At 40.7% G+C, this 24,289-nt stretch overlaps 1 protein-coding gene and 4 non-coding genes across 7 annotated transcripts in view; 3 read left to right on the top strand and 2 right to left on the bottom strand.

Moving 5' to 3' along the window:
- ClC-a (chloride channel protein 2) overlaps positions 1-24,289 on the top strand; it is a 75,649-nt gene that overhangs the window by 48,905 nt on the left and 2,455 nt on the right. For all 3 annotated transcript variants that reach the window (XM_089739552.1, XM_089739551.1, XM_089739553.1), the window contains exons 2-22: positions 400-562; positions 1,543-1,665; positions 2,536-2,664; positions 3,354-3,487; positions 4,368-4,524; positions 5,079-5,167; positions 6,373-6,494; positions 7,455-7,556; positions 8,576-8,678; positions 9,319-9,447; positions 10,840-11,002; positions 11,865-11,956; positions 13,280-13,418; positions 15,998-16,101; positions 17,180-17,374; positions 18,352-18,445; positions 18,996-19,152; positions 20,539-20,665; positions 23,128-23,244; positions 23,598-23,693; positions 24,149-24,235. In XM_089739552.1, the coding sequence (XP_089595678.1) occupies positions 400-562; positions 1,543-1,665; positions 2,536-2,664; positions 3,354-3,487; positions 4,368-4,524; positions 5,079-5,167; positions 6,373-6,494; positions 7,455-7,556; positions 8,576-8,678; positions 9,319-9,447; positions 10,840-11,002; positions 11,865-11,956; positions 13,280-13,418; positions 15,998-16,101; positions 17,180-17,374; positions 18,352-18,445; positions 18,996-19,152; positions 20,539-20,665; positions 23,128-23,244; positions 23,598-23,693; positions 24,149-24,235 (2,622 nt within the window). The remainder of the gene's footprint in view (positions 1-399; positions 563-1,542; positions 1,666-2,535; positions 2,665-3,353; positions 3,488-4,367; positions 4,525-5,078; positions 5,168-6,372; positions 6,495-7,454; positions 7,557-8,575; positions 8,679-9,318; positions 9,448-10,839; positions 11,003-11,864; positions 11,957-13,279; positions 13,419-15,997; positions 16,102-17,179; positions 17,375-18,351; positions 18,446-18,995; positions 19,153-20,538; positions 20,666-23,127; positions 23,245-23,597; positions 23,694-24,148; positions 24,236-24,289) is intronic.
- Positions 10,096-10,177, top strand: TRNAS-GCU (transfer RNA serine (anticodon GCU)). Its single transcript has one exon. It is a non-coding gene; the product is annotated as a tRNA-Ser (tRNA).
- Positions 14,002-14,083, top strand: TRNAS-GCU (transfer RNA serine (anticodon GCU)). The gene has a single exon. It is a non-coding gene; the product is annotated as a tRNA-Ser (tRNA).
- Positions 14,720-14,801, bottom strand: TRNAS-GCU (transfer RNA serine (anticodon GCU)). Its single transcript has one exon. It is a non-coding gene; the product is annotated as a tRNA-Ser (tRNA).
- Positions 21,275-21,356, bottom strand: TRNAS-GCU (transfer RNA serine (anticodon GCU)). The gene has a single exon. It is a non-coding gene; the product is annotated as a tRNA-Ser (tRNA).

Raw genomic sequence — 24,289 nt, 5'->3', positions numbered from 1 at the left:
TAAGCCCCACAAGAATGTGCTCCGTGAGGCGGTGCACCTGTTGAACGCATGAGTGATTTGTACGGAATCCGAATTGTTCATCGATAAGAATGCCCTTGGATGAGACGAAGTCTCTGAGGCGTTTGTAGAGCAGACGCTCATACAGTTTGCCTAGAGACATGAGGAGGCTAATCGGGCGGTAGCTCGTCGGATGATTTTTTGGTTTACCGGGTTTATGTATGCCGATAACGTCCGCTTCTTTCCACACCGCGGGAAAGATACAGTTCGCCATAGCGGCATTGAAAATAGATGCCAACATCACGATGAGTTGGACGGGTAGAAGTTTAATAACGCGGTTAGATATACAGTCGGAACCGAGAGCCTTGCTAGTCAATATTAAACTGGTTTATCAATTTACAGATGTATGGTCGCTATCAACGCGACCTCAGCGAAGCGGCAAGAGAAGAAGCAAGGAGACTCCGTAGACTGCGCAAGAAGAGACGCAGAGACGACAAACTCCGACAAAAGGAGCTGGAGGCTACCGGGAAACCGCGACCCAGGGGGAAGTTCTTTAAAGTTTTAGGTAAAAAAATCCTTGATTTTCGGCAGTCTTAAACATACTTATTTTTTTATTTATTGCTTAGACGGATCGACGAGCTCACAGCCCACCTGGTGTTAAGTGGCTACTGGAGCCCATAGACATCTACAACGTAAACGCGCCACCCACCTTGAGGTATGAGTTCTAAGGTCTCAGTATAGTTATAACGGCTGCCCCGCCCTTCAAACCGTAACGCATTACTGCTTCACGGCAGAAATAGGCAGGGCGGTGGTACCTACCCGTGCGGACTCACAAGAGGTCATATCACCAGTAATTACGCAAATTATAATTTTGCGGGTTTGATTTTTATTATACTATGTTATTCCTTCACCGTGGAAGTCAATCGTGAACATTTGTCAAGTACATATTTCATTAGAAAAATTGCTACTCGTCTGCGGGATTCGAACACCGTTACATCGCTAGACACGATTGCACCGGACGCATTATCCTCTATCCTTTTGCATTATCCTTTAGGCCAGGACGACTTACTTGCGTAATTGCTATACAATTGAGATATAGATAATTGTGTTGTGGCATTTGCTCCGATAATCATATAACATGAGTTAGACCGTGAGCTTGTTCATCATTCTATACAATAAAAAACATACATTCACGTCAAGAATGGTGGTAGGACCTCTTGTGAGTCCGCACGAGTAGGTACCACCACCTCGCCTATTTCTTGCGTGAAGCAGTAATGCGTTTCGGTTTGAAGGGTGTGGCGGCCGCTGTAACTATACTGAGACCTTAGAACTTATATCTCAAGGTGGGTGGCACATTTACGTTGTAGATGTCTATGGGCTCCCGTAACCACCTAAAACCAGGTGGGCTATTAGCTCGTCCACCCATCTAAGCAATAAAAAAAAGTCTTTAATAGAAAAGTTTTTTTTTTCGTTGTTTTTGTTTTGTTTTGTTTTTGTTTCGTAAGTTTTTTCGATGGTTGTTTATAATGTTAGTTTTCTCTGCAGGTTACATATGGAGACACACGTTCGCTCGTTTAGGCGAAGACTGGATCTTTCTCGCCGTTCTCGGTATAATCACGGCTATACTTAATTTCGCCATGGATAGAGGAATCGCTATCTGCAATAATGGTGAGTTATTTATCTACTTCAGCTAAGGGGGCCGGTCAGCGTGATCGCACGACCTCAGGTGGGATTAGACGGATCTGTGGCGAGATAAGACGTAGACGCCTACAGAAAATCCAAATTCAATAGCTTATTTTCTTCGCCTACGTAATCGTTAGTGGCCTACGGAACTATAAGGGTAGATAGCGGCTCTGCCCTTGGCATTGCTAAAGTCCACGGGCGACGGTAACCACTCACTATGTGGGCCGCACGCTCGTCTACCCACAACGGCAATTAAAAATGGACTATGAAAAAAATAAGTTTTTGATTACATAGAACAAAGCAGTACTTGTAAAATAATGTAATTCGTATGACAAATTTCACCTTCTTTATTTATTATTTGAACAATGATTAAAAATGTAATGTTTATTTTTTTTTCATCGCACCGAATGGGATTCAGAGTAAGTAATCAATCTAAAGATGTCGACACTCAAACAAATAATACGATTTAAATTATCTATTGATAAGTCCAAAGGGAGGCAACTAACTAATAAAGTCAAGGTTCGACCAGTTTAGGCAAATGTGTTTTATTCCTGGTCATCGTTCTCGTCGAACCCGTCGCTTGCGACGAAGGGCTCTGCGAGTAAATTAACCCACAGACACAACCCACTGAGTTTCTCGCCGGATCTTCTCAGTGGGTCGCGTTTCCGATCCGGTGGTAGATTCTGCGAAGCACGGCTTTTGCTAGGGTTCGTGTTAGCAACGTCGTCAGGCTTGAGCCTCGTGAGCTCACCTACTAGTTAAGGTTACGCTGAAATAGCCTCTCAAGGCTCTCAGCTTAGGTAGGAAAAAAACTATTCTGAAAGCACTGTGTTATTAAAACAACTAACTTCACAGCTCGCATGTGGATGTACAATGACCTGGCAACGTCCACGTTCAGTCAGTATGTGGCTTGGGTGTCTCTGCCCGTATGCCTGATACTATTCGCTGCTGGCTTCGTGCATATTGTTGCTGCACAGAGCATAGGTAAGTGACAACAGGTCCATAATATATGCAATTGTTAGATCGACAAAAAAAAAGATATTTTTTTTTGTTAGAAACACATAGAGAATGTTCTTACATAGTGTTACCACTAAAGCTTATATTTGGTGTTGTATACTGCAATTTATTGTCGTTCCTAAATCATATCGAATTAAATTGCTTATTCGTACCAACTGGAGTTCGTTATATAATTAAAAGTTATTCATTGACATTTTGAAAAAAAAATCCGACTATTCCATGATTTTTTAATGATATATTTTTTTTTCTTTATTCTTTATTGTACACACAGTTAATACAATACAATAATTGCGAAAAGTTATAAAATGGCGAGCTTAACTCAACAATTGAGTTATCTACCAGCTAACCGTTTTTAAAGAGCTTTACATATTTTGATAATACAAAATATCTTTAATAACGACCCAAAAAAAAGAAATTGGTCGAAAAGAAGAGAGATGGACAATTAAACTATTTGTCTTTTCGAAAAAGAAAAAAAACTACGACCACAATTTTTTTATTGATTACACTAAAACTGGCAAAAATAATAAATTTAAATCGTTTGACAAACTGATTCATCTTTGCTTCTGTATTTATGTAAAAACGGATTCTAAATATAAATTGCTTCATTGCCGTAGAGCTCATAAAAATAATTAATTAATTAAAACATTCGGCGACAGGTTCAGGCATACCGGAAATGAAGACGATTCTCCGAGGTGTCCACCTAAAAGAATATTTGACCTTCAGAGCACTCATTTCCAAGTTGATCGGTCTCACTGCCACATTAGGATCTGGTCTTCCACTAGGGAAAGAAGTAAGTAATAACATTTTACCACCAATATTGCAATATAATCTATACTAATATATAAATCTACAGTGGTTAAAATTTTTACGGATGTTCCGTTATAACTATTGAACCATGCATCCGATTGAATTAAAACTTGGTATCCATGTAGAAAATACATGTACTTAATGGATAGGCTAATATTTATATGAGTGTTGGACTCTCTAATAATAATGAAAATAAATAATAATGTTAATTTTAAATGCCCAGCGAAAAGCGGGCGAGTGCGGCTAGTAGTTAATATAATTTCGTTCATTAATTGTAAATGATCTACTATATTATAGTACTTAGAAATCGTCAACGTCAAAGTTAATAATGAAGAATAATTTAAAATGAGATACTAATTAACATCCCACTGGAGCTTAAATTCACCACTTTAGAATAGCAATAGCGTAATCAAAGGATAAATTGACAACTTTGAAAAATTCCCAAAGCTATAGTACTCAACTGCTTGCAACAGTTTATTTGATTAGCCAAACTTAAGGAACCTTCCATTTTTTAACCATTCTAATTAAAGCAAAGGCATTTTTATTCGTGCTACATTATGTGCAGTGCAGTTAAAAATGTCGCAAGAGTCGCATTTTTCTGCTGCAAAACAGACATGTTTTAGTTGAAATTCAATTTTTCCATTATTTTATTTTATTATTATTTTATTATTATTAAACTGTCATCGGTCCTTAATAAGTATACCAAATTTCGAGTTAATCCGAAGTTTTGAAGGGGGTCAAAATCATGTTCAAAGATTCCGTTACATGCTAACATACATATGTCTGAAGCTAATAAAAGCGTATTAATAAACTAGCGATAATTCCAAAGTGGGTTTGTTGCTCATCGATCTAATAATTCTTAGGGACCGTCAGTTCATATAGCCTCAATGGTGGCCACACTGCTCTCCAAGCTGGTGACCACCTTCCAAGGGATCTACAGTAACGAGTCTCGGAACAGCGAGATGTTGGCCGCAGCTTGTGCTGTTGGCGTGGCCTCGTGCTTTGCCGCACCTGTTGGCGGTAAGATTGGCGTTCTATAACTTTTGTTGGCCCAAATCAGATTGCTTCAATTATATTCTTCGGACAAGCTAAACGTACATATATGAGACTTTCAATAAATGGGGAAAATATACGTTTCCGCTTTATTTACTGGGGTTACTTTTCGTCACTTCCGATGCGACTTTTACTGGTGGTAGGACCTCTTGTGAGTCCGCACGGGTAGGTACCACCACCTTGTCTATTTCTGCCGAGAAGCAGTAATGCGTTTCCGTTTGAAGGGTGGGGCAGCCGTTGTAACTATACTTACTTACTTAGAACTTATATCTCAAGGTAGGTGGCGCATTTGCGTTGTAGATTTCTATGGGCTCCAGTAACCACTCAACACCAGGTGGGCTGTGAGCTCGTCCACCCATCTAAGCAATATAAAAAAAAAAATCGAATATGTCTCTAAATGAATACTAACAGTAATTTAGTTTTAATTGTAAACCCAAATGTAGTTTTGCTACAAACTGATTTGGCGCTATTGGTGTTGCGAAAAGCCTCGATAAGTTCCATATCTTTGTGTGTTTTGGCAGGCGTGCTATTCTCCATAGAGGTCACGACGACGTACTTCGCTGTAAGGAACTATTGGAGGGGATTCTTTGCGGCCTGCTGCGGGGCCATCGTAAGTAACAATTCACCAGACCGGTACCAACGGTCGGTTAATGATTGCGACTATTCAAATTTGATTGGCCAGTATTAATGTAGAATAGGGATCGCAGCGCATAAAATAAAACTTCCACTGTTCCAGAATCTTCTATTATAATAATCACTACATAGTGTAAAACAAAGTCGCTTTCTCTGTCCCTATATCTGTCTGTCCCTATGTATGCTTAAATCTTTAAAACTACGCAACGGATTTTGACGCGGTTTTTTTAATAGATAGAGTGATTGAAGAGAAAGGTTTATATGTATTATAAAATCCATTAAATAGTGGAGAAATCAATAATAAATTACAGTTTCCAAAGCGAAGCGAGGGCGGGTCGCTAGTAATTAATAATGAACACTTATTGTGTCTTGCTCATTTTTCAACCGTCTTCGCCATCGTCCAATTCTCTGTTATTCTATCTGTCATTCTCATCACCCTTTCTTTTTCCGTTTTCTCTCACTCACATCTTAACGCTCCGTTCCACACTCTTTTCATACGTTCCGTTCTTACCCATCCTACATTAATTATCTTAATGGAAGTGATTATTTTTTCCTTTTCCAACTAAACGAGTGGTGGCGAAGAACAGTTATAATGTTATGATAGCTTGTCCGCGAGCTTCTGATTTGAACTTTCTTTAAACGGTTTGAAGGAGAATTATTATTCCTTCCTCGAACTGAACTGGATTTTTATTTTTTATTGCTTAGATGGGTGGACGAGCTCACAGCCCACCTGGTGTTAAGTGGTTACTGGAAACCATAGACATCTACGACATAAATGCGCCACCCACCTTGAGATATAAGTTCTAAAGTCTCAAGTATAGTTAGAACGGCTGCCCCACCCTTCAAACCGAAACGCATTACTGCTTCACGGCAGAAATAGGCAGGGCGTTGGCACCCACCCGCGCGGACTCACAAGAGGTCCTACCACCAGTAATTACACAAATTATAATTTTTGCGGATTTCATTTTCATTACACGATGTTATTTCCTTCACCGTGGAAATCAATCGTGAACATTTGTTGAGTACGTATTTCATTAGAAAAATTGGTACCCGCCTGCGGGATTTGAGCACCGGTGCATCGCTCGACACGAATGCACCGGACGTCTTATCCCTTAGTCCACGACGACTTCATTATTATTAGTAAATTAAGGAAATACAATCCTGATTTTAAATTATTCGTAGATGTTCAGGCTTCTGTCGGTTTGGTCTGGCGCTATGCCAACGATCAAACCTCTGTTCCCAACGAATCTGCCACAGGACTTTCCTTTCGACCCTCAAGAGTTTGCCGTCTTCGTTCTTCTTGGGTAAGTTGCTGAAAGATCTTCTTTGTCCACTTTAGTGCTATAACACTTACAATTTATTTTGAAATCAAAACAATAATGTAATGTTACAATAGATTAACGTATGCCAAAGATATGTTGGAGGTACAAAGAAATTAAAAGGGAAAAACAAAAGTAACTTCTAAAGTCAGCAAAATAAAGCAAATTATCAAAATACTCTTAAACTCAACTAAAGCGAAACACTAAAATAAATTATATGGATTTGCGAATAAAGATTATGTTGGAATCAATACAAAATTAATATAATACGCTATCACAACAATACCAATTGAAGACATGAGTGGATGATAGGGTTAAGTACAATTTTTAAGATTTTTGAGTTTTACATTGAATGATGGTGTCATGTGCCTATAAACCATATTAGACCTTAAAACTCCGGGTTTAAAGGCTGTTTTAGAAATTGCATGTGATGAAGGAGTTATGTACCAAGAAAAAGTACAAGTAACATAAGCTTGTTGCCCGTTTCCTCAAAATTCTCAAGTCTTTTGAGAATCATATCGAGCAAGATCGAGGGACTGCTGATCAATAGCCTTTCCAGTAGGCACTTAGCGAGAAAAAAAATATAAAAAAAATGTAATGGTATAAAATGTATATAATGATAGTTAAGTGTTAGATTTTTTTAAGTTACTAACATAGATTATAAGTAATTACTACTAACAAAATGTTATGGTTTAAAAAAAAAAACTGAAATAAAGTATTAATAATAATAATAATAAGATTTTAAATAAATATAAATATAATAATAATAATAAAATTAACAAATTGTATCATATCCCCTTCATCCACTAATGTCTTCAATTATTAAAATTCTCTTAGTCCTATCCAGTGGTTCTTAAACAAATAAACTGATGTTTTGTTCGGTTTCCAATTCTCTCGAACCGTTATGTTACCTGTGCACATACAAATAAGTACCATTTTTGACAGTGTGGTGTGCGGTCTCTTAGCCTCGTTATGGATCTGGTTGCATCGGCAGTACGTTTTGTTTATGCGAAACACAAAAACCTTAAGCAATTTCTTGCAGAAGAAGTAAGTACCTAATGATATAAAAATATCCTACGGGTCGAAGTGTCGGGCGGCTGTTCGCTTGACCTCCAGTGCTTAATCGAGACATTTTGGCGAGAAAGTCTCGAGCTTAATTGTGTGAAGTGTTTTAGTTTGTTAATTTAACGGCCGTCTGGTGTAGTGGTAAGTGACATGGTCACTACACAAGGGGGTCGCGGGTTCGAATCCCGCTAAGGGAAGATATTTGTATGATAAATATAAATGTATTTTCCAGGGTTATGGATGTATATTAAATATATGTATGTGTATAATAAAAAATCTTACATTTATATCCGTTATCTGGTACCTGTAACACAAGTTCTTTACGAACTCATCACGGGACCAGTTAACGTGGCGTGATTGTTAGTAAATATTTATTTATTTATTTAGTGTACCTTCAGGTTTAGACGTGTAATAATAGTAGCTTATTATGAAAGTGCACAAGTTCTTCCAAAAAGTCCATTGAAGTTTCAGTAAATACCGCCATTGCACTGAGAATTTTTCTTTCATTCCATCTAATCTCGTTAGATTTAATTTTAGTCCTAATTGATGGCAGTCTCAAATAAATTAAATTAAATACAATTCGCTCCGTAGGAATTTTGATATAACACCATAATATTTATGTATCTAACAATTGAAGATAATTTATTACAAACTTGACATTGTCAATAACGGCTTTGCCGATTGCCATACGGGAAAAGAAGAAAGAAGTTCATAACCGATTAATAAATATTAAGGCCTTCTACGCGTCTTCGTGTATACAACTTAAGAGATAGACTACACTTCTGTGGTATAGTCAAAGAGTTGGGAGAGTTTTTGTTACCAACGTCTTATGGGCTTTAATAAAAGTGTAAAAAATAATGGCATCACCTAAAGACAACATTTAGAAGTCCATTATACTGTGTAATTACCGTACACATAATTTAAAATCGAACTCATAACGGTAGGAAGGTCGTACCTTACCTGTGCTGGCACATCCACTAAGAACTTCAACTTAATTTCAGCCGTTTCATATATCCCGGCTTCATAACTCTGGCCGTGATGTCGATACTGTTCCCGCCAGGCATCGGGAAGTACATGGCAGCAGATCTAGGGAATCAGGAACAGGTATTATGGCGCTTCTTAATAAACGACCAAAAGACTTATGAGAGGTCTATTTAGTTCAATAATTCTCGCATTCTGGTGTCTAGATCATGACTATACTCAGACCTATTAGGAAACGTTAATATTAATAGGAAAATATCAAAGTTTTATTAGAGTTGGCCTGCACACGCAGTTTCTGACCGTCATAGCTTAGCAACACTCACCACCTTGCTCAGAATGTATCGCATGTAAATGCACACTAAAAGGAATCGGCAAGGAAGTAAAGGTTTGCTTTTTCCTAATATAACATTGTGTTTATTACAACGAATTAGGAATTTATTCTAGATCGGCACTTAAAATGATGATAGCTAGAAGAAGCAAATCTGTAATACTGAGCACTAGTCAGAGATCTGTTTAAGGTGACTATGTGTACGATTATGAATCAACGCTATCTAAATCTTCATTGAATTCGAAGCGTAGTCCAAAATGTTTCGACTCACTAATGTCGAAGTGTAAAATAATAATAATTTTGTTATAAAATGTGTGCTATTCATAAAATACTCAAATGGTACAAGTCACCAAACGGGGCTTAGGGTCACAATTTCTGGTATTGCAAATGAAATACGTTAATAGATCTTGTGCCAAACTCTTCTAAATTTTCCAGGTGCTGTCCCTTTTCGCGAACTTCACTTGGTCCGATGAGTTGACCGCGGAACAAGCCTCAATAGTGTCTCATTGGAGGACACCCGAAGTTGAATATTGGGGGTGCCTCATCATCTTCTTCTTTTCTATTGTGAGTTTTTTTGTTGTTTTGCTGGTGAAGAGATAAAAGCATCGTACTGGTTAAAGGCGTTGGCGAGGCTTTCATTAGGGCGTCACGTTTTATAGCCCAGGGGTAGACGAGACAAACGTCTGGACTTAAGAGAGGTCGATATCTCTATTTCATTGTAAATTAAGTAGAGGTATAAAATAGGCTAGTATTTAAGGTCCAGTTAGTGCTTTTTCGAATGAACTATGAAGGAATCGGATGCAATAACAATGATAGATCTATTCATTAATAACCTAACGCATAAAAATTAGTGAGCTTATAAAAAACCATATCGGTCATTAGGGTTTTTCCTTCTAATTTGGTCAATTGATAAGTAATCAAGGAAACACAATATATTTTTTTTTAATCACTCTCTTTGCACCAATTTGTAACTATATTTGTGCATTTCTTTGCACCTGTTTTTTGATTATCCCTCCATAGTATTAACACTTTTCCTATTTATTATTTATTTCAATGCTTAATCTCTCTTTGCTAGTAAAAAAATATATTTCTACATATTTATGTTTTTTTTTGCTAATAATATTCAAGTTAAAATAGATCATAACTGCAGTTGGGTAAATAAACTTTCTTTTTACTTGAAAAAATAGGTAATATTTGAATGTGTTACAACAAGACGAGGTGGCCGAGTGGTTAAGGCGTTGGACTGCTAATCCAATGTGCTCTGCACGCGTGGGTTCGAATCCCATCCTCGTCGGATGTTTTTGTTTGTTCAAATACATATAATAATCACATTAATCAACAATTATAGATATTATTAATTTAAAAAAATACCTGTAGTTGTTATAGTACAAAATAAAAACAATGAAAATAATGAAAATGAAGTGGCTTATTTTTGTTATGATTATACGCCGTGAAATGATAATTAAGAAAATCCTAGATTGTGCCGTTACATTGTGAACACAGATATTAAAAAACCGTTTTTTTTTTCTGTAGCAAATACATCCTTTACAGGTGCGCATACGGTTATTTTTTTTATGGTTGAAAGATTACTGGTGGCCCGAAGGCCTTTCCAGTTTCACCAGGACAGGTGGGCGAGCAAAGGCTCAGCCAGGAGGGGTGGGATTTGCTAACAGCTGCCCGAGCGCCTCCGATGAGACCTAACAGCTCAAGAGCCATTGCTTTGCGAATGAATACTACTACCGGATCGGAATCGCGACCCACTGAGAAGATCCGGCGAGAAACTCAGCGGGTTGATAGTCGATGCATGGGTTAGGTTGCACGTTGATCTCTTTGTCGAGTTCGACGAGTACGGTTAGCATACGATTCACCATGTGTTAGCATCGCACTCTTGTATACCGTATATATCATCCACGAATTTGCACGATCCTTGAACAGAATCTATTTGTTTATTTCCAGTTCTTCCTGAGTATGGTATCTTGCACTCTCCCAGTTCCGGCGGGCATTTTCGTGCCGGCTTTCAAAATGGGAGCTTCGTTGGGACGGTTCACAGGCGAAGTGATGCACTATTTCTGTCCGCTCGGCGTGGCTTATGGAGGACACATCCAGAAGATTCTACCCGGTACATATATATATTAATACGTGAAGGAAACTTTGTACCCCTTTTTACGACAATTGCGCGGACAGAGTAGTATGAAATTTCCCACACATATAGAGAATGTAGAGAAGGAGTGCAGAATGTTAATATTTTTTTAAATTATGCATAAACAACACTTTAAATCAATAAAAAAAACATCACACACACTACCTACCATCTATTTGACACTCACACGCATATATACATTTATACTTTGTTTATTTTCAAAATTTTATTATTTAAAGTCTGTGGTAAAATTGAGAATAGATAAGTATGTATTGTTTGTCTCTAATATTATTTGTCTATAGTGTAGTCTTGGCGAAATCTGTGAATAAATAATTATAAGTCTTTGAGAATAGAATGATAATAATGTTCCAATTTATAATTTAAGTTAATTATAGTCGAATTTCGATTACTCCGGGACCAGTAGTAGATACAAATAGCCTTATTAATACCCTTATTTTATGGTTTCCTGGTAGCTGGTAGGCCTTAGGCTTGAACAATTATAGGGCTCATTTGATCTGATTGATAATGAAAATAATTTAGAAGTACTTTCAGAAATACAAATCTGATTAATGGCTTATGACGTCATGGTTGAAGGGGAATTCTTCGACTTTCAAAATGAAATCAAAGTTTAAATAGACGATTTTTAACTTACCACCACCACCACCGACCGTGAGATGATACAGGGTCGAATTCTTCAATTGATGTGTGCAAGTAATTCCTGAATATGAGTTGAGACATATTGAGGCTTGCGCGACGAGCGCGCCCGATGTCTTGTCTTTTGGGCCGCGATGACGTCACATGTGAAGGCGTGTGCTTTTATTATTATTTGTAAACCAATCAGGAGGGTACGCGGTCGTCGGAGCCGCGGCCTTCACTGGCGCCGTCACTCACACCGTCTCCACCATTGTCATTGTCAGCGAAATGACCGGACAGGTAAGTGTTTCGTTGTCGCAAACAAACCAGACATAGCTAATTCAGCTCTTCTCTCAGAATACGTCTGGGGTTGTCCCCGTTAACCCCCGATCCTGCGAACCGAATGGTAAACAGTCGGACGTCGCCCAAAACACGTCATCACGGATACTCCCAATCCACTAAGTAACGCTTTTTTTTTTGCTTAGATGGGTAGACGCTCTCACAGCCCACCTGGTGTTAAGTGGTTACTAGAGCCTATAGACATCTACAACATAAATGTGCCACCCACCTTGAGATATAAATTCTAAGGTCTCAAGTATAGTACAACAGCTGCCCCACCCTTCAAACCGAAACGCATTACTGCTTCACGGCAGAAATAGGCGGGGTGGTGGTACCTACCCGCGCGGATTCACAAGAAGTGCTTCCACCAGCTGCTTTTAGGTACCTCAAGCACCGGTCATCGTTCTGGTTGAACCCGTCACTTGAACATAGTCGCACAAAGCGAACTAACCCACAGACACAGCCCGCTGAGTTTCTCGCCGGATCTTCTTAGTGAGTCGCGTTTCCAATCACTGCTCTTGCTAGGGTTAGTGTTAGCAACGTCGTCAGGATAGAGTCCCGTAAGCTCGCCTACTCGTTCTGCGAATCTAGTATAACCCCTCGAGATTACTAGAATAGGTAGGGGGAAAAAAACCCGTTAAGAAGTCACTTGGACTTTCTGTCTTTTATTGCAACTGTAACTACTAACTGTTTTTAGAAATTTGGGGTGGTGACAACCCTAGATGTACTTAAAAAATTAAAAATATTTATGGTATAAAATACTATCATAATATAACTTGATTTTTTATCACATATTTGTCTAGTTCGTTTACCTTTATTTCTTTTAATGCTTAAATAGATGAACGAGCTCTTAGTCCACTTTGTGTGACCGTGTGGTTACCGGAATCCATAGACATCAAATTTAAGAGGTCGAATCCTCAATTCTATAGTGTAACGCATTGTCTCATCCTACAAACTGGAGTGCATGACTGCTTCGCGCTAGAAAAAAGTCCGACAGTAATACCAATCCGGGTGGGCCTATTATTATACGCTAGATCACCGGTAACTTACTTAATGCTAACATTGTTATATTTAATGAATGCCATTTGTTCATCAATCACAAACATTCATATCAAAACAAACATGCAGTCACAACGCGTGACGTCATATGTGGCTAAACGCTTTCATATTAAGCCTATCGTATTTTGGCCCCAAATGACGTCACATGTAAGGTGTGCTTAGCGAAGTATGGTAAAATTTGCTACGATTTTGAATTTTAGTGTCATGTTGAGTACGAATTTCAAGGTAACTCATCTCCTCGGCATAATGGCGGCGGTTTTGGCTGCAAATGCAGTGGCGGCTCTGCTTGGGCCTTCCTGCTTCGACAGTATCATCCTCATCAAGAAGCTACCCTACCTGCCCGATCTGCTTTCCTCTGCTAGTCGTAAGTATAGTTTTCCCTAAGTAGCCTAAGGGGTTATTCCAGCTACGCCCTAATCATTAGGTACGCGCACGGGCTCAACCTGAGAGAGTTTGCTAACACCAGCCCTAGCAAGAGCAGTGCTTCGCAGGATCTACCACCGGATCGGAAACGCGACCCATTGAGAAGATCCGGCGAGAAACTCTGGTTTGAGAGTACAATATACTAGTTATAAATACCTCAAAATAACCAGGCTCAGCATTTTTCAACTTGACACTTACAGCCACTGCAGTCCACTTTGAGATATTATTAAGGTCTACCTTTCGAATTGCATAGTCTGCCTCGCCCTTTTGAGCTGAACCTGTGATGGCTTTATAGCAAAACAGGATTGAACTTCATGTCTCAAGTGGGCCGAGTTCACGTGTGCCCCGCTAACCATTTATCATCACGTGGCCTGTGAACGTATACTTGCCAACTATAATTTGCATATATATCTTTAAATATTAACACACGTGCATATTATTTATTTAATGCACATAAATAATAATTATTATGAATTCATAAATAAAATGTCGTTGTTATCGTGTGTTTCGCTGCTTAAAGACAAGACGAGGTGGCCGAGTGGTTAAGGCGTTGGACTGCTAATCCAATGTGCTCTGCACGCGTGGGTTCGAATCCCATCCTCGTCGAATGTTTTTGTAAAAAAGTAATATTTTAGGGGTCATAAGAACATGTGAAAGCCTGGTACCAGAGGGCGCTGTGTGGGCGCACGCGTCTGTACCACCCTCCTGACCATTTCTGCCACGAAGCAATCAGGAATAGCTGTTTGGACTATAGGAAAAATAAAACCCTTTTATAAGAGTTACAGTCTTTATTGGAGTTCATTTTCTCCCAACGTTTCAGAGGTCTTTGAGCCTTCTAGAAATTAATTCTAAGAGTTTCCATTTCCTTCTGCCTTTTGCGTTCCTCCTGTTAAGACCTGCAGTTGACTTTAATTATTTGACTTTGTCGTTACGTCCCTTGCATCTTCTTTTGCCATCACCAGTGCCATCAGGTGGGGTCTTGCATAGAGAGGTGTATGCTAGTCACACCCAATCAAGACTAGCTTAATTTTATCTACACCAAAAAATAAATTAATTATAGACTAATGATTTAATTAAACATGTGTGCTGTCGTCTATCTAATTCTTTGGCAGGCTAAATCCACTGTCACATAAGGACGTAACTTTTTCATTTTCATGAATTGCATATTAAACAATATTTTTCATTTTATGTCATCTAAGCAAGAAGAAACTAATACGAATTTTTAATTAAACCAAAAACATCCGACGAGGATGGGATTCGAACCCACGCGTGCAGAGCACATTGGATTAGCAGTCCAACGCCTTAACCACTCGGCCACCTCGTCATGTACGGGAAACGTGCTAATAATGCACCATTTAAATTAACATCTTTTCCAACACAACTGTTCAAACAGAACTAATGAAAGTAATGTGAACTATTTAAACAATTGATCTAATATGATAGGCCACAACATGAACCTTGGTACCGACCGATTTTTTCTTCCCTACCTTACGCTGGTACCTTAAGAGGCTATTCCAGCTTCGCCCGGACCAGTAGATGAGCTCACGGGCTCAACCTGAGAGAATCACTGGTGATAAGAACCTCTTGTGAGTCCGTACGTGTAGGTACCACCGCCCTACCTATTTCTGCCGTGAAGCAGTAATGCGCTTCGGTGCTCGGTTGCTTAGGTGGGTGGACGAGCTCACAGCCCTCCTAGTATTAACTGGTTACCGGAGCCCATAGACATCTACAACGTAAATGCGCCACCCACCTTGAGATATAAGTTCCAAGGTCTCAATATAATTACAACGGCTACCCCACCCTTCAAACCGAAACGCATTACTGCTTCTCGGCAGAAATAGGCGAGGTGGTGGTACCTACCAGTGCGGACTCACAAGAGGTCCCACCACCTGTAATTACGCAAATTATAATTTTGCGGGTTTGATTTTTATTACACGGTGTTATTCCTTCACCGTGGAAGTCAATCGTGAACCTTTAGTACGTATTTCATTAGAAAAATTGGTACCCACCTGCAGGATTCGAACGCCGGTGCATCGCTCGATACGAATGCACCGGACGTCGAGATGATACCATCATTTCCTTTTTACCATCGCACCGCCCGCCACCGGAGTAGAGTTCATCCATACTACCTGGAGCCACTGCGGTCATCCACAGTGCGTTTCCAGAGGTCTTTTTGCCACGTACCATCCGGCTATGGAATGAGCTCCCCTCCACGGTGTTTCCCGAGCGCTATGACATGTCCTTCTTCAAACGAGGCCTGTGGAGAGTATTAAGCGGTAGGCAACGACTTGGCTCTGCCTCTGGCATTGCTGAAGTCCATGGGCGACGGTAACCACTCACCATCAGGTGGGCCGTATGCTCGTCTGCCTACAAGGCAATAAGAAATAATAAAAACTTGTGATCACAACATTGTCTCTTTTTAGTGTCGCTTAGGTGTGCCGTTTATGTTTCTCAACGGCGCTAAAGACGTTTTCGCTTTCTCTATTATCAATTGATTTACATGTGTTTTTCTCCTTGTAGGTATGTACGACATTTGCGTGGAGGACTTCATGGTGCGTGAGGTCAAGTACATATGGAACAGAATGACCTTCCAACAACTGAAGGATCTCTTGAAAGAGAACAAGGTTCGTTACCAACGTATAATATAATGTATGCATGTTTCACCCGAGAAATTTACTGGTGGTAGGACCTCTTGTGAGTCCGCGCGGGTAGGTACCACCGTCCTGCCTATTTCTGCCGCGAAGCAGTAATGCGTTTCGGTTTGAAGGGTGGGGCAGCCTTTGTAACTATACTGACATCTTAGAATTTATATCTCAAGGTGGGTGGCACATTTACGTTGTAGATGTCTACGGGCTCCGGTAACCACTTAACACCAGGTGTGCTGTGAGCTCGTCCACCCATCTAAACATTAAAAAAAAAATATTTGTTATGATGAATGACGTTGTGGAAAGTTATACGACGAAAGGAAGACCTTCCACTGAGCGGGTGATATTGCCGACCGACGGTCCGAATGTCCGGAACTTGTGTATATATGATTATTTTGCTTAGATTTGTGGACGAGCTCACGGCCAACCTGGTGTTAAGTGGTTATCGGACCCCATAGACACCTACAACGTAACGACCCCCCTCCCCCCATCAGTCATGATTTCAGTTAATGCATTATTAGCTTGTCAAGACCAAATGTGATATTTTTTTTTTGTTTTAACGTCGCCCCAGTGTCATCGTCCTTGTCTTTGATCTCATACTCTGGAGCTTTTGCACCAAAATGTGCTTCTTTCTATTAGAGTATTGTGAGTTCGCACGAATAGTCATAGTCGTCATCTTAATTATTATTAGGTTTGAGTTGTTAGACAGCCGTGTGCTTCATTGGAACTTCGATCTGATGTCTCAAGGCGGCGAGGTACACTCTTCACAATTTGAGCTCCTCTTCCGTCTCTTTCGCGGCGTAACACCGTAACGTAACGCGTGACACTAGACACGGCACAGATAATAAAATTGGTTCTAAACTTGGACGAGTCAATTTATCATATTAGATTCAATAATGCTACTTGTGTCCGTTAGGATTATAAGTGGGCACTGACCTCTGTGACGAGATGTGATCGGTTCATGGTGATTTTAAATGTATTTAAGACGTTTCCCTCCGTTGTAAGAAGACACAAGCTTTAAGACTTCAGGATCATAACTTGCTGTTCGGCTTTGCAGGCTATAAAGAGTTTCCCGCTGGTGGACAGCCCGGCGTCGATGGTGCTGCTAGGGTCCATCCACCGCTGGGAGCTGGTGCGCGTCATCGAGCGACAGGTGGGGCGCTCGCGGCGGCTGCAGGTGGCCGCGCAGTGGCATCGCCGTGCGCTGCAGGACGAGGCCCGCGCTCGCACCAGGAGACCCTCCAGATTCGAGGTCTCTCAGCGCTCTAATCACCTCACTCATTCATGCTATACAAAATAGAACCCGCACCAGGAGACCCTCCAGATTCGAGGTCTCTCAGCGCTCCACTCATCTCACTCAACATCCTCCTTCATGCTATACAAAACAGAACCCGCACCAGGAGACCCTCCAGATTCGAGGTCACTCAACGATCCACTCACCTCACTCACGTTCCTCATTCGTGTTATACAAAACAGAACCCCAACCACACCCCGACTGTTAATCAAACTTTAGTTATATAAATGTAAAGCTGATCGCAGCGGGCGTCCCCGGGTCAGCGGTGACCGCTGCGAGCATAAGCGCTAATCAGATAGGTCATCGATCAATCACAGGCTCAATAGAATGAAGTTCTGTAAAATGGGGGGAACCCGGACACATTTTAAGTTCGACATTGACTTTATCGTTTTTTTTTGTAGTTATAGTAATAAAACGGAGATCACAATTGTTCCGGTAGTTTTAACTTTCATTTATAATGCATTAAGATATAGTTTATTAAAGAATAATCATAAAAAGTTACAAAAACTTCTTGTCCCTATTCACCCAGGCGTTGGGGCGAATCGGGTCGCTTAAGGGGTTAATAGAGTTTTTCGATAGGGCGGGCACTATTTTGTTGTTAGGTAGGTAACTAACTTTTTAATATCTTTAATGAGCTACAAAATTTTGATGACTAAATGAAACCATTTAATATTCTTAATCACTAAATAAAAGTAATTTTCAGTTCAACAAAGTTAAATCTCTAACAACTCAACAAAAGTATTGTGACATCCCAGATTTGTGCCTATTCTACCTCTAGTCCTTATTCCCCTAATCTACAAACAAACACAAATCACAACAAATAACCTGGCCTAACAATAAATAGATATAAAAAAAAAAATAACTAAATACAAATAAAACATTATATCGATGACAAACAAACGAGTAATAAAGTTATTTTTTGTAATATCTTCCAGGTGACCCCGGCTCCGGACATGCTACACGCGCCGGGGACCGGCATGACGCGAGGGTCCTCGCTCACCACCAAGGACCAAGGAGGACTACTGCCATGTACGTGTGGGGGGACTCTAAGTAATCTACACTGTGTACACAAAGCAGTACTGCAGCATTCTAGTAGAAGATACTACTGGTCGAAGCTAAGTGGTTACCGGAGCCCATAGACATCTACAACGTAAATGCCGCCACCCACCTTGAGATATAAGTTCTAAGGTCTCAGTATAGTTACAACGGCTGCCCCGCCCTTCAAACCGAAACGCATATTTGCTTCACGGCAGAAATAGGTAGGGTGGTGGTTGAACCTATCCGCGCGGACTCACAAGACGTCCAGTAATTACGCAAATTATAATTTTGCTGATTTGATTTTTATTACACGATGTTATTCCTTCGCCGTGGAAGTCAATCGTGAACATTTGTTCAGTACATATTTCATTAGAAAAATTGGTACCCGCCTGATATTCGAACACCGGTGTATCGCTCAACACGAATGCACCGGACGTCTTATCCTTTAGGCCACGACGACTTCCAAATTGTCGATTGTCGAACACGACTGCGTTTTACGCCGCTGGCTCGTCCCCCAGTATTTGTTGTGTGTTGTCACCAGCTCCCGGTCAGCTGTTCCGGCCGAAGTCCATCCTAAAGAAGACGAACTCGTTCACGTTGACGCGCGGACTCGCCTCCCCGCCCCCGCAGGCGACCACCCCCTCCCCCGCGTCCTCCCCGGCGCAAGTGTACAGCACCGTCACCGGAGCCGAAACCAGGTATGACTGTAAAGCCTTATATTGATCGGGGCTTATATGAACGTAGCTTTTGGGGGGTCGGCGTGCTGCGGTCCCGGGGCGCCGCGAGGGACCGAGCTGGTTGCAGCTGGTGTGGCTTGTGTACCTAACATTTAGATCAGAGGTATTGGCTGTGGCGTCCAGTTTCCATCTAACCTTTTGGACATTAGCTCTTAAAATTTTTCTGAATCGACTGAATTTTCTGCCTCAACACATTATGAAACAATCTCAAAGTACAGTAGATTAGGGGGAATAGAGACTAGAGTTAGAATAGGGATAAATCTGGGACGTCATAAAACATCTGTTGAGTTTTTAGATTTAACTGAACTGAAAATGACTTTTATTTAGTGTTTAAGAATATTAAATAGTTTAATTTAGTCATCAAAGTTTTGTAAATCATTAAAGATATTAAAGAGTTAATTACCTAAAGTTAGGTACCTACCTAACAACTAAATAGTGCCAGCCCTATCGAAAAACTCTATTGTCCCCATGCGTAACCTGATTCACCCCAAAGCCAAGTTGAATCGGGTCAAGCTAGTTTTTTTCAGTTTTTGTGTATATTTTGAAATAAATTGTGTATAATAACGCATCGTATATAAAATTTGAAGCCTACGGAACTATTTTAATCGCAATGTTATTGGTATTACTCTAAGAAAAACCATTGAAAATTTGTGTTGTATTTGGGAAGGGTCCCGATTCCTCCTAATCTACAGTAACAAAGAAGTTACGTATAATGTAATAATAATAATATAATTAATAATAATAATTTATTTCTCTCATAAAGGTATAGTACAAATACAAATGGAAATTAACCTTATAATTTATTTTGTAAGCCCTTGAAAGAGCTGAAGTCTGTACTAGGTTCAAAGACCTGTATTACTGATCTCCGGGCTCCCTCCTTCTTAAGATAGATTAGGTTAGGTTAAGTCGTGAACAGATGCTGCGGACTAGTGTTAAGAGATCATTAGGTGCTATCTATATATATAAAAATGAATTGCTGTTCATTAGTCTCGCTAAAACTCGAGAACGGCTGAACCGATTTGACTAATTTTGGTCTTGAATTATTTGTGGAAGTTCAGAGAAGGTAGTAGGTAAAAGGTAGATAAATATGAAAATGCTTGGAATTATATAAAAATAACAATTTTGTTTTTCCTTTGATGTGTCCCCCGTCGGAGGGATTCCTTTTGTTTGTTTTGAGTTTACTTTATACAAAAGCTTAGGTCTTTTATTTATCGATTGAGGATCAGCTAGTGTGTGTATAATTTTACATATCAGTATTACTTATTGATCGTAGTTAGTATGAAGCAAGTATTTTCTATGTGTGCCCGTGGAGAATCCAAACTGTATCTCGGTACCCCGCCGGCGCAGGATCCGCGCGGCCTTCGAAGCCATCTTCAGGAGGTCGACGCTGCTGCAGGACGTGGAGGGAGGCCTCTCCGACCAGCTCACCCCCGGACTGCCGAGGAGTCCCTCCATCAACAAGAAAGTTCAACTGGTAATCATAGTTACATGCTCTATTCCCTCCTGATTTTTTTTATTGCTCTTATGAGTGGACGAGCTCACAGCCTACCTGGTGTTAAGTGGTTACTGGAGCCCATAAACATCTACAACGGCTGCCCCACACTTTAAACCGAAAGGCGTTACTGTTTCACGGCAGGGTGGTGGTACCTACCCGCGCGGACTCACAAGAGATCCCACCACCAGTAATTACGTAAATTATAGTTTTGCGGGTTTGATTTTTATTACACGATGCTATTCCTTTACCGTGGGAGTCAATCGTGAACATTTGTTGAGTACGTATTTCATTAGAAAAATTGGTACCCGCCTGCGGGATTCGAACACCGGTGCATCGCTCGATACGAATGCACCGGACGTCTTATCCTTTAGGCCACGACGACTAAACTGACTGAGGAGTTTCTGGTGAGCGAGCGACCACCTTTGTTCTGGTACAAAACGTAGCCATTCCGTAGACTCCACTTAGAGCATTACCAGATAGTGATCTGGTAAAATGCTCCTTGCCTAACCAGGCCACAGTATAGCATTAAGAAATATTAGTATGCAAATGAAAACAGAAATTGGTGTAAATAATTATCAAAAAAACATTCGACGAGGATGGGATTCGAACCCACGCGTGCAGAGCACATTGGATTAGCAGTCCAACGCCTTAACCACTCGGCCACCTCGTCTTGTCTGTAAGCAGCGAAACAGACGATAACAACGACATTTTATTTTTAATTTAATTAAATTTATATTTATTTAATTGCATTAAACTAACAGTGCGCAACCGATAAATAAAAGACCTAAACTATTGTATAAAGTAAACTTAAAACAAACAAAAGGAATCCGTCCGACGTTGGACAGATCAAAACAAAATAGTACATTGTGCACCAAGAGAGAAAAGTAGAACATTTCCTCCCGCGTGTGAAATTGGCAAACACGCGGGATGAGATGTCCTACTTTTTTCATGCGGTGCACATACTATTTTTTCTCCTACCAGGCTGAAAGTTCGTGGAGTACCGAGCCGGGGTTCAGGAGCGAAGCCCTGGTCGGGGGTAGGGGGGCGGAGCCCCCGCAACCTCATAAAACAACAATTTAACTGTTTTTTTAATTTTAAATAAACTACTACTAATTGATTAAGAACTGTCTGAACCAAGATGAGTTCCTTGGTTTAATACTTCACTATTAAATTTTATTGCCTTTTGTTTATTTCACTTTTACACTAAACAAAATATTGCAAATTACCCGAGCACAACAATGGCGGAGAATTTTAGGTGCGTGAGAGCAGATGTAGACACTAACGCGCATGCGCACTTGTACCCAGGGAGGAAAAGTTAAACTTTCTTCCCTGTACAGCGGGAGGAAAAGTTACACTTTCTTCCCTGTACAGCGGGAGGAAAAGTTAAACTTTCGTCCCTGTACAACGGGAGGAAAAGTTAAACTTTCTTCCCTGTACAACGGGAGGAAAAGTTAAACTTTCTTCCCTGTACAACGGGAGGAAAAGTTACACTTTCTTCCCTGTACAGCGGGAGGAAAAGTTACACTTTCTTCCCTGTACAGCGGGAGGAAAAGTTACACTTTCTTCCCTGTACAGAGGGAGGAAAACCGAACTTTCGACGTAGGAAGGAGAAATACAAAATTGTTATTTTTATTTAATTCCGAGCATTTTCATATTTATCTACCTTTTAAACCTTCTCTGGACTTCCACAAATAATTCAAGACCTAAATTAGCCAAATCGGTAATGCCATTCTCGAGTTTTAGCGAGACTAACGAACAGCAATTCATTTATTTATATATATATATATATATATATATATGTCGGCTCACGTCAGGGATGGCTGAGCGGTAGTTTCGCCATCACTCGTATTTCGTTGAACACAGTTTATAAAAAGTCAATAAAACCTTTTGAATAATAATTATTGAAACTCAACACACACAACTTTCACAATGACAGGATAAACCGACAGTTTCGTTGCACATACCGACAGACCGACTGACCGACTGACTGACTGACTGACTGTCTGTCAGAGACTTACTGACTGAGACGGACCGACCGTCCGATATGGCCTGCATGACTGTCTGACACGGAATGCCACGACTCTGTCCACGTACCGCCATTTTATACTGTGGCGTTACGTAGTCTACCCTTCATTTTGTGATATTTATCAAAACAACATCTCATCATTTAAAATAATAATCAAAACCACCGTCTTAATATTACTAAAAGTCGTTATCCACGACAACTAAAAGTCGTTATCCACGACATATATATATATATAAATTTAATTAAATTTATATTTATTTATTTGCATTAAACTAACAGTGTGCAGATGTTTTATGCAAATTACAAAACACAATACGACATATTATTTCTTAACATATAACTTATTTTCAATGTATGTATGAATATTTTAAAATAGGAATATTGGTCTCTTGTTAATATGCCTTACCGTCAACAGCCCCGCGAGCGAGTCTGCGACATGTCCCCCGAGGACCAAAAGGCCTGGGAGCAACTAGAGATGGCTAAAGAAATTGACTTCGATCGGATGCTCAGCATCGCCCGGAAACGAGATCTGGTATGAATACGTTTGTGTGTGTGTGTGTGTTTTTTTTTATAGCTTAGATGGGTGGGCGAGTTCACAGCCCACCTGGTGTTAAGTGGTTACTGGAACCCATAGACATCTACAACCGTAAATGCTGCCACCCACCTTGAGATAAGAGTTCTAAGGTCTCACTATAGTTACAACGGCTGCCCCACCCTTCAAACTGAAACGCATTACTGCTTCACGGCAGAAATAGGCAGGGTAGGTGGTGTCACGGTAGGAGGGGACCCCGGTCCTTCCTCCCACTTTAAGCACTAGGATAAGTCCCGAAAGCGTCGTCCTCACAATAACCAAGAGAACCATTAAGACACGAGATCTGTCCACAGCTGCCCGAGGACTCGGAGTACGAGGACGAGACGCTGTACATCTGCCACATCGACCCGGCGCCCTTCCAGCTGGTGGAGAGGACTTCTCTACTCAAGGTACTGTCTTCAACCAAGGAAGGCTAATAGCCAAGCTAAACAGAAATGACTAGATTCTCTTTCAGTTAACCACATAGCGTAGCCGGTCAGGAGTACGGCCCGCGGACAACACGGATCGTGAGGACGGCCTCATTGATCAGTATTACAATTGCATAGGCATAACTACTATATTAATCCTACCCCACAAAACCACCACCCGCTAATGTCCAGCGGGCGATGCTCTGAGGAACTGTTCGGGATATTGTCCTTCCGTCTCCTACCTCCATGATATTTCCCGACTGCTGTGTCGTGTTCCTCAAAGGTGGCTTGAGGCAAGCATTCCTAGGTCCACTGATCATGAGGTTTGGGCCCCGAGAGCTCACCTACTAGTTAAGGTTACGCTGACATAGCCTCTCAAGGCTGTCAGCTTAGGTAGAAGAAAAAAAAGGTCTACTGACGCGTCCCCGTGTCCACAGGTCCACTCACTGTTCTCCACGCTGGGGGTGAGCCGCGCTTACGTCACGGCCATCGGCAGACTCATCGGGGTTGTCGCGCTCAAAGAGGTACGTGTCTCGTGTGGGGGCGCCCCCCCCCCCCCCTACTGCGCCCCACCCCTA

This window comes from Bombyx mandarina, chromosome A1 (assembly GCF_030267445.1).
Source record: "Bombyx mandarina strain Sakado chromosome A1, ASM3026744v2".
Lineage (NCBI taxonomy): Eukaryota > Metazoa > Arthropoda > Insecta > Lepidoptera > Bombycidae > Bombyx > Bombyx mandarina.
The sequence above is the reverse complement of the archived record's forward strand: the minus strand, read 5'-3'. Positions and strand labels throughout refer to the sequence as shown.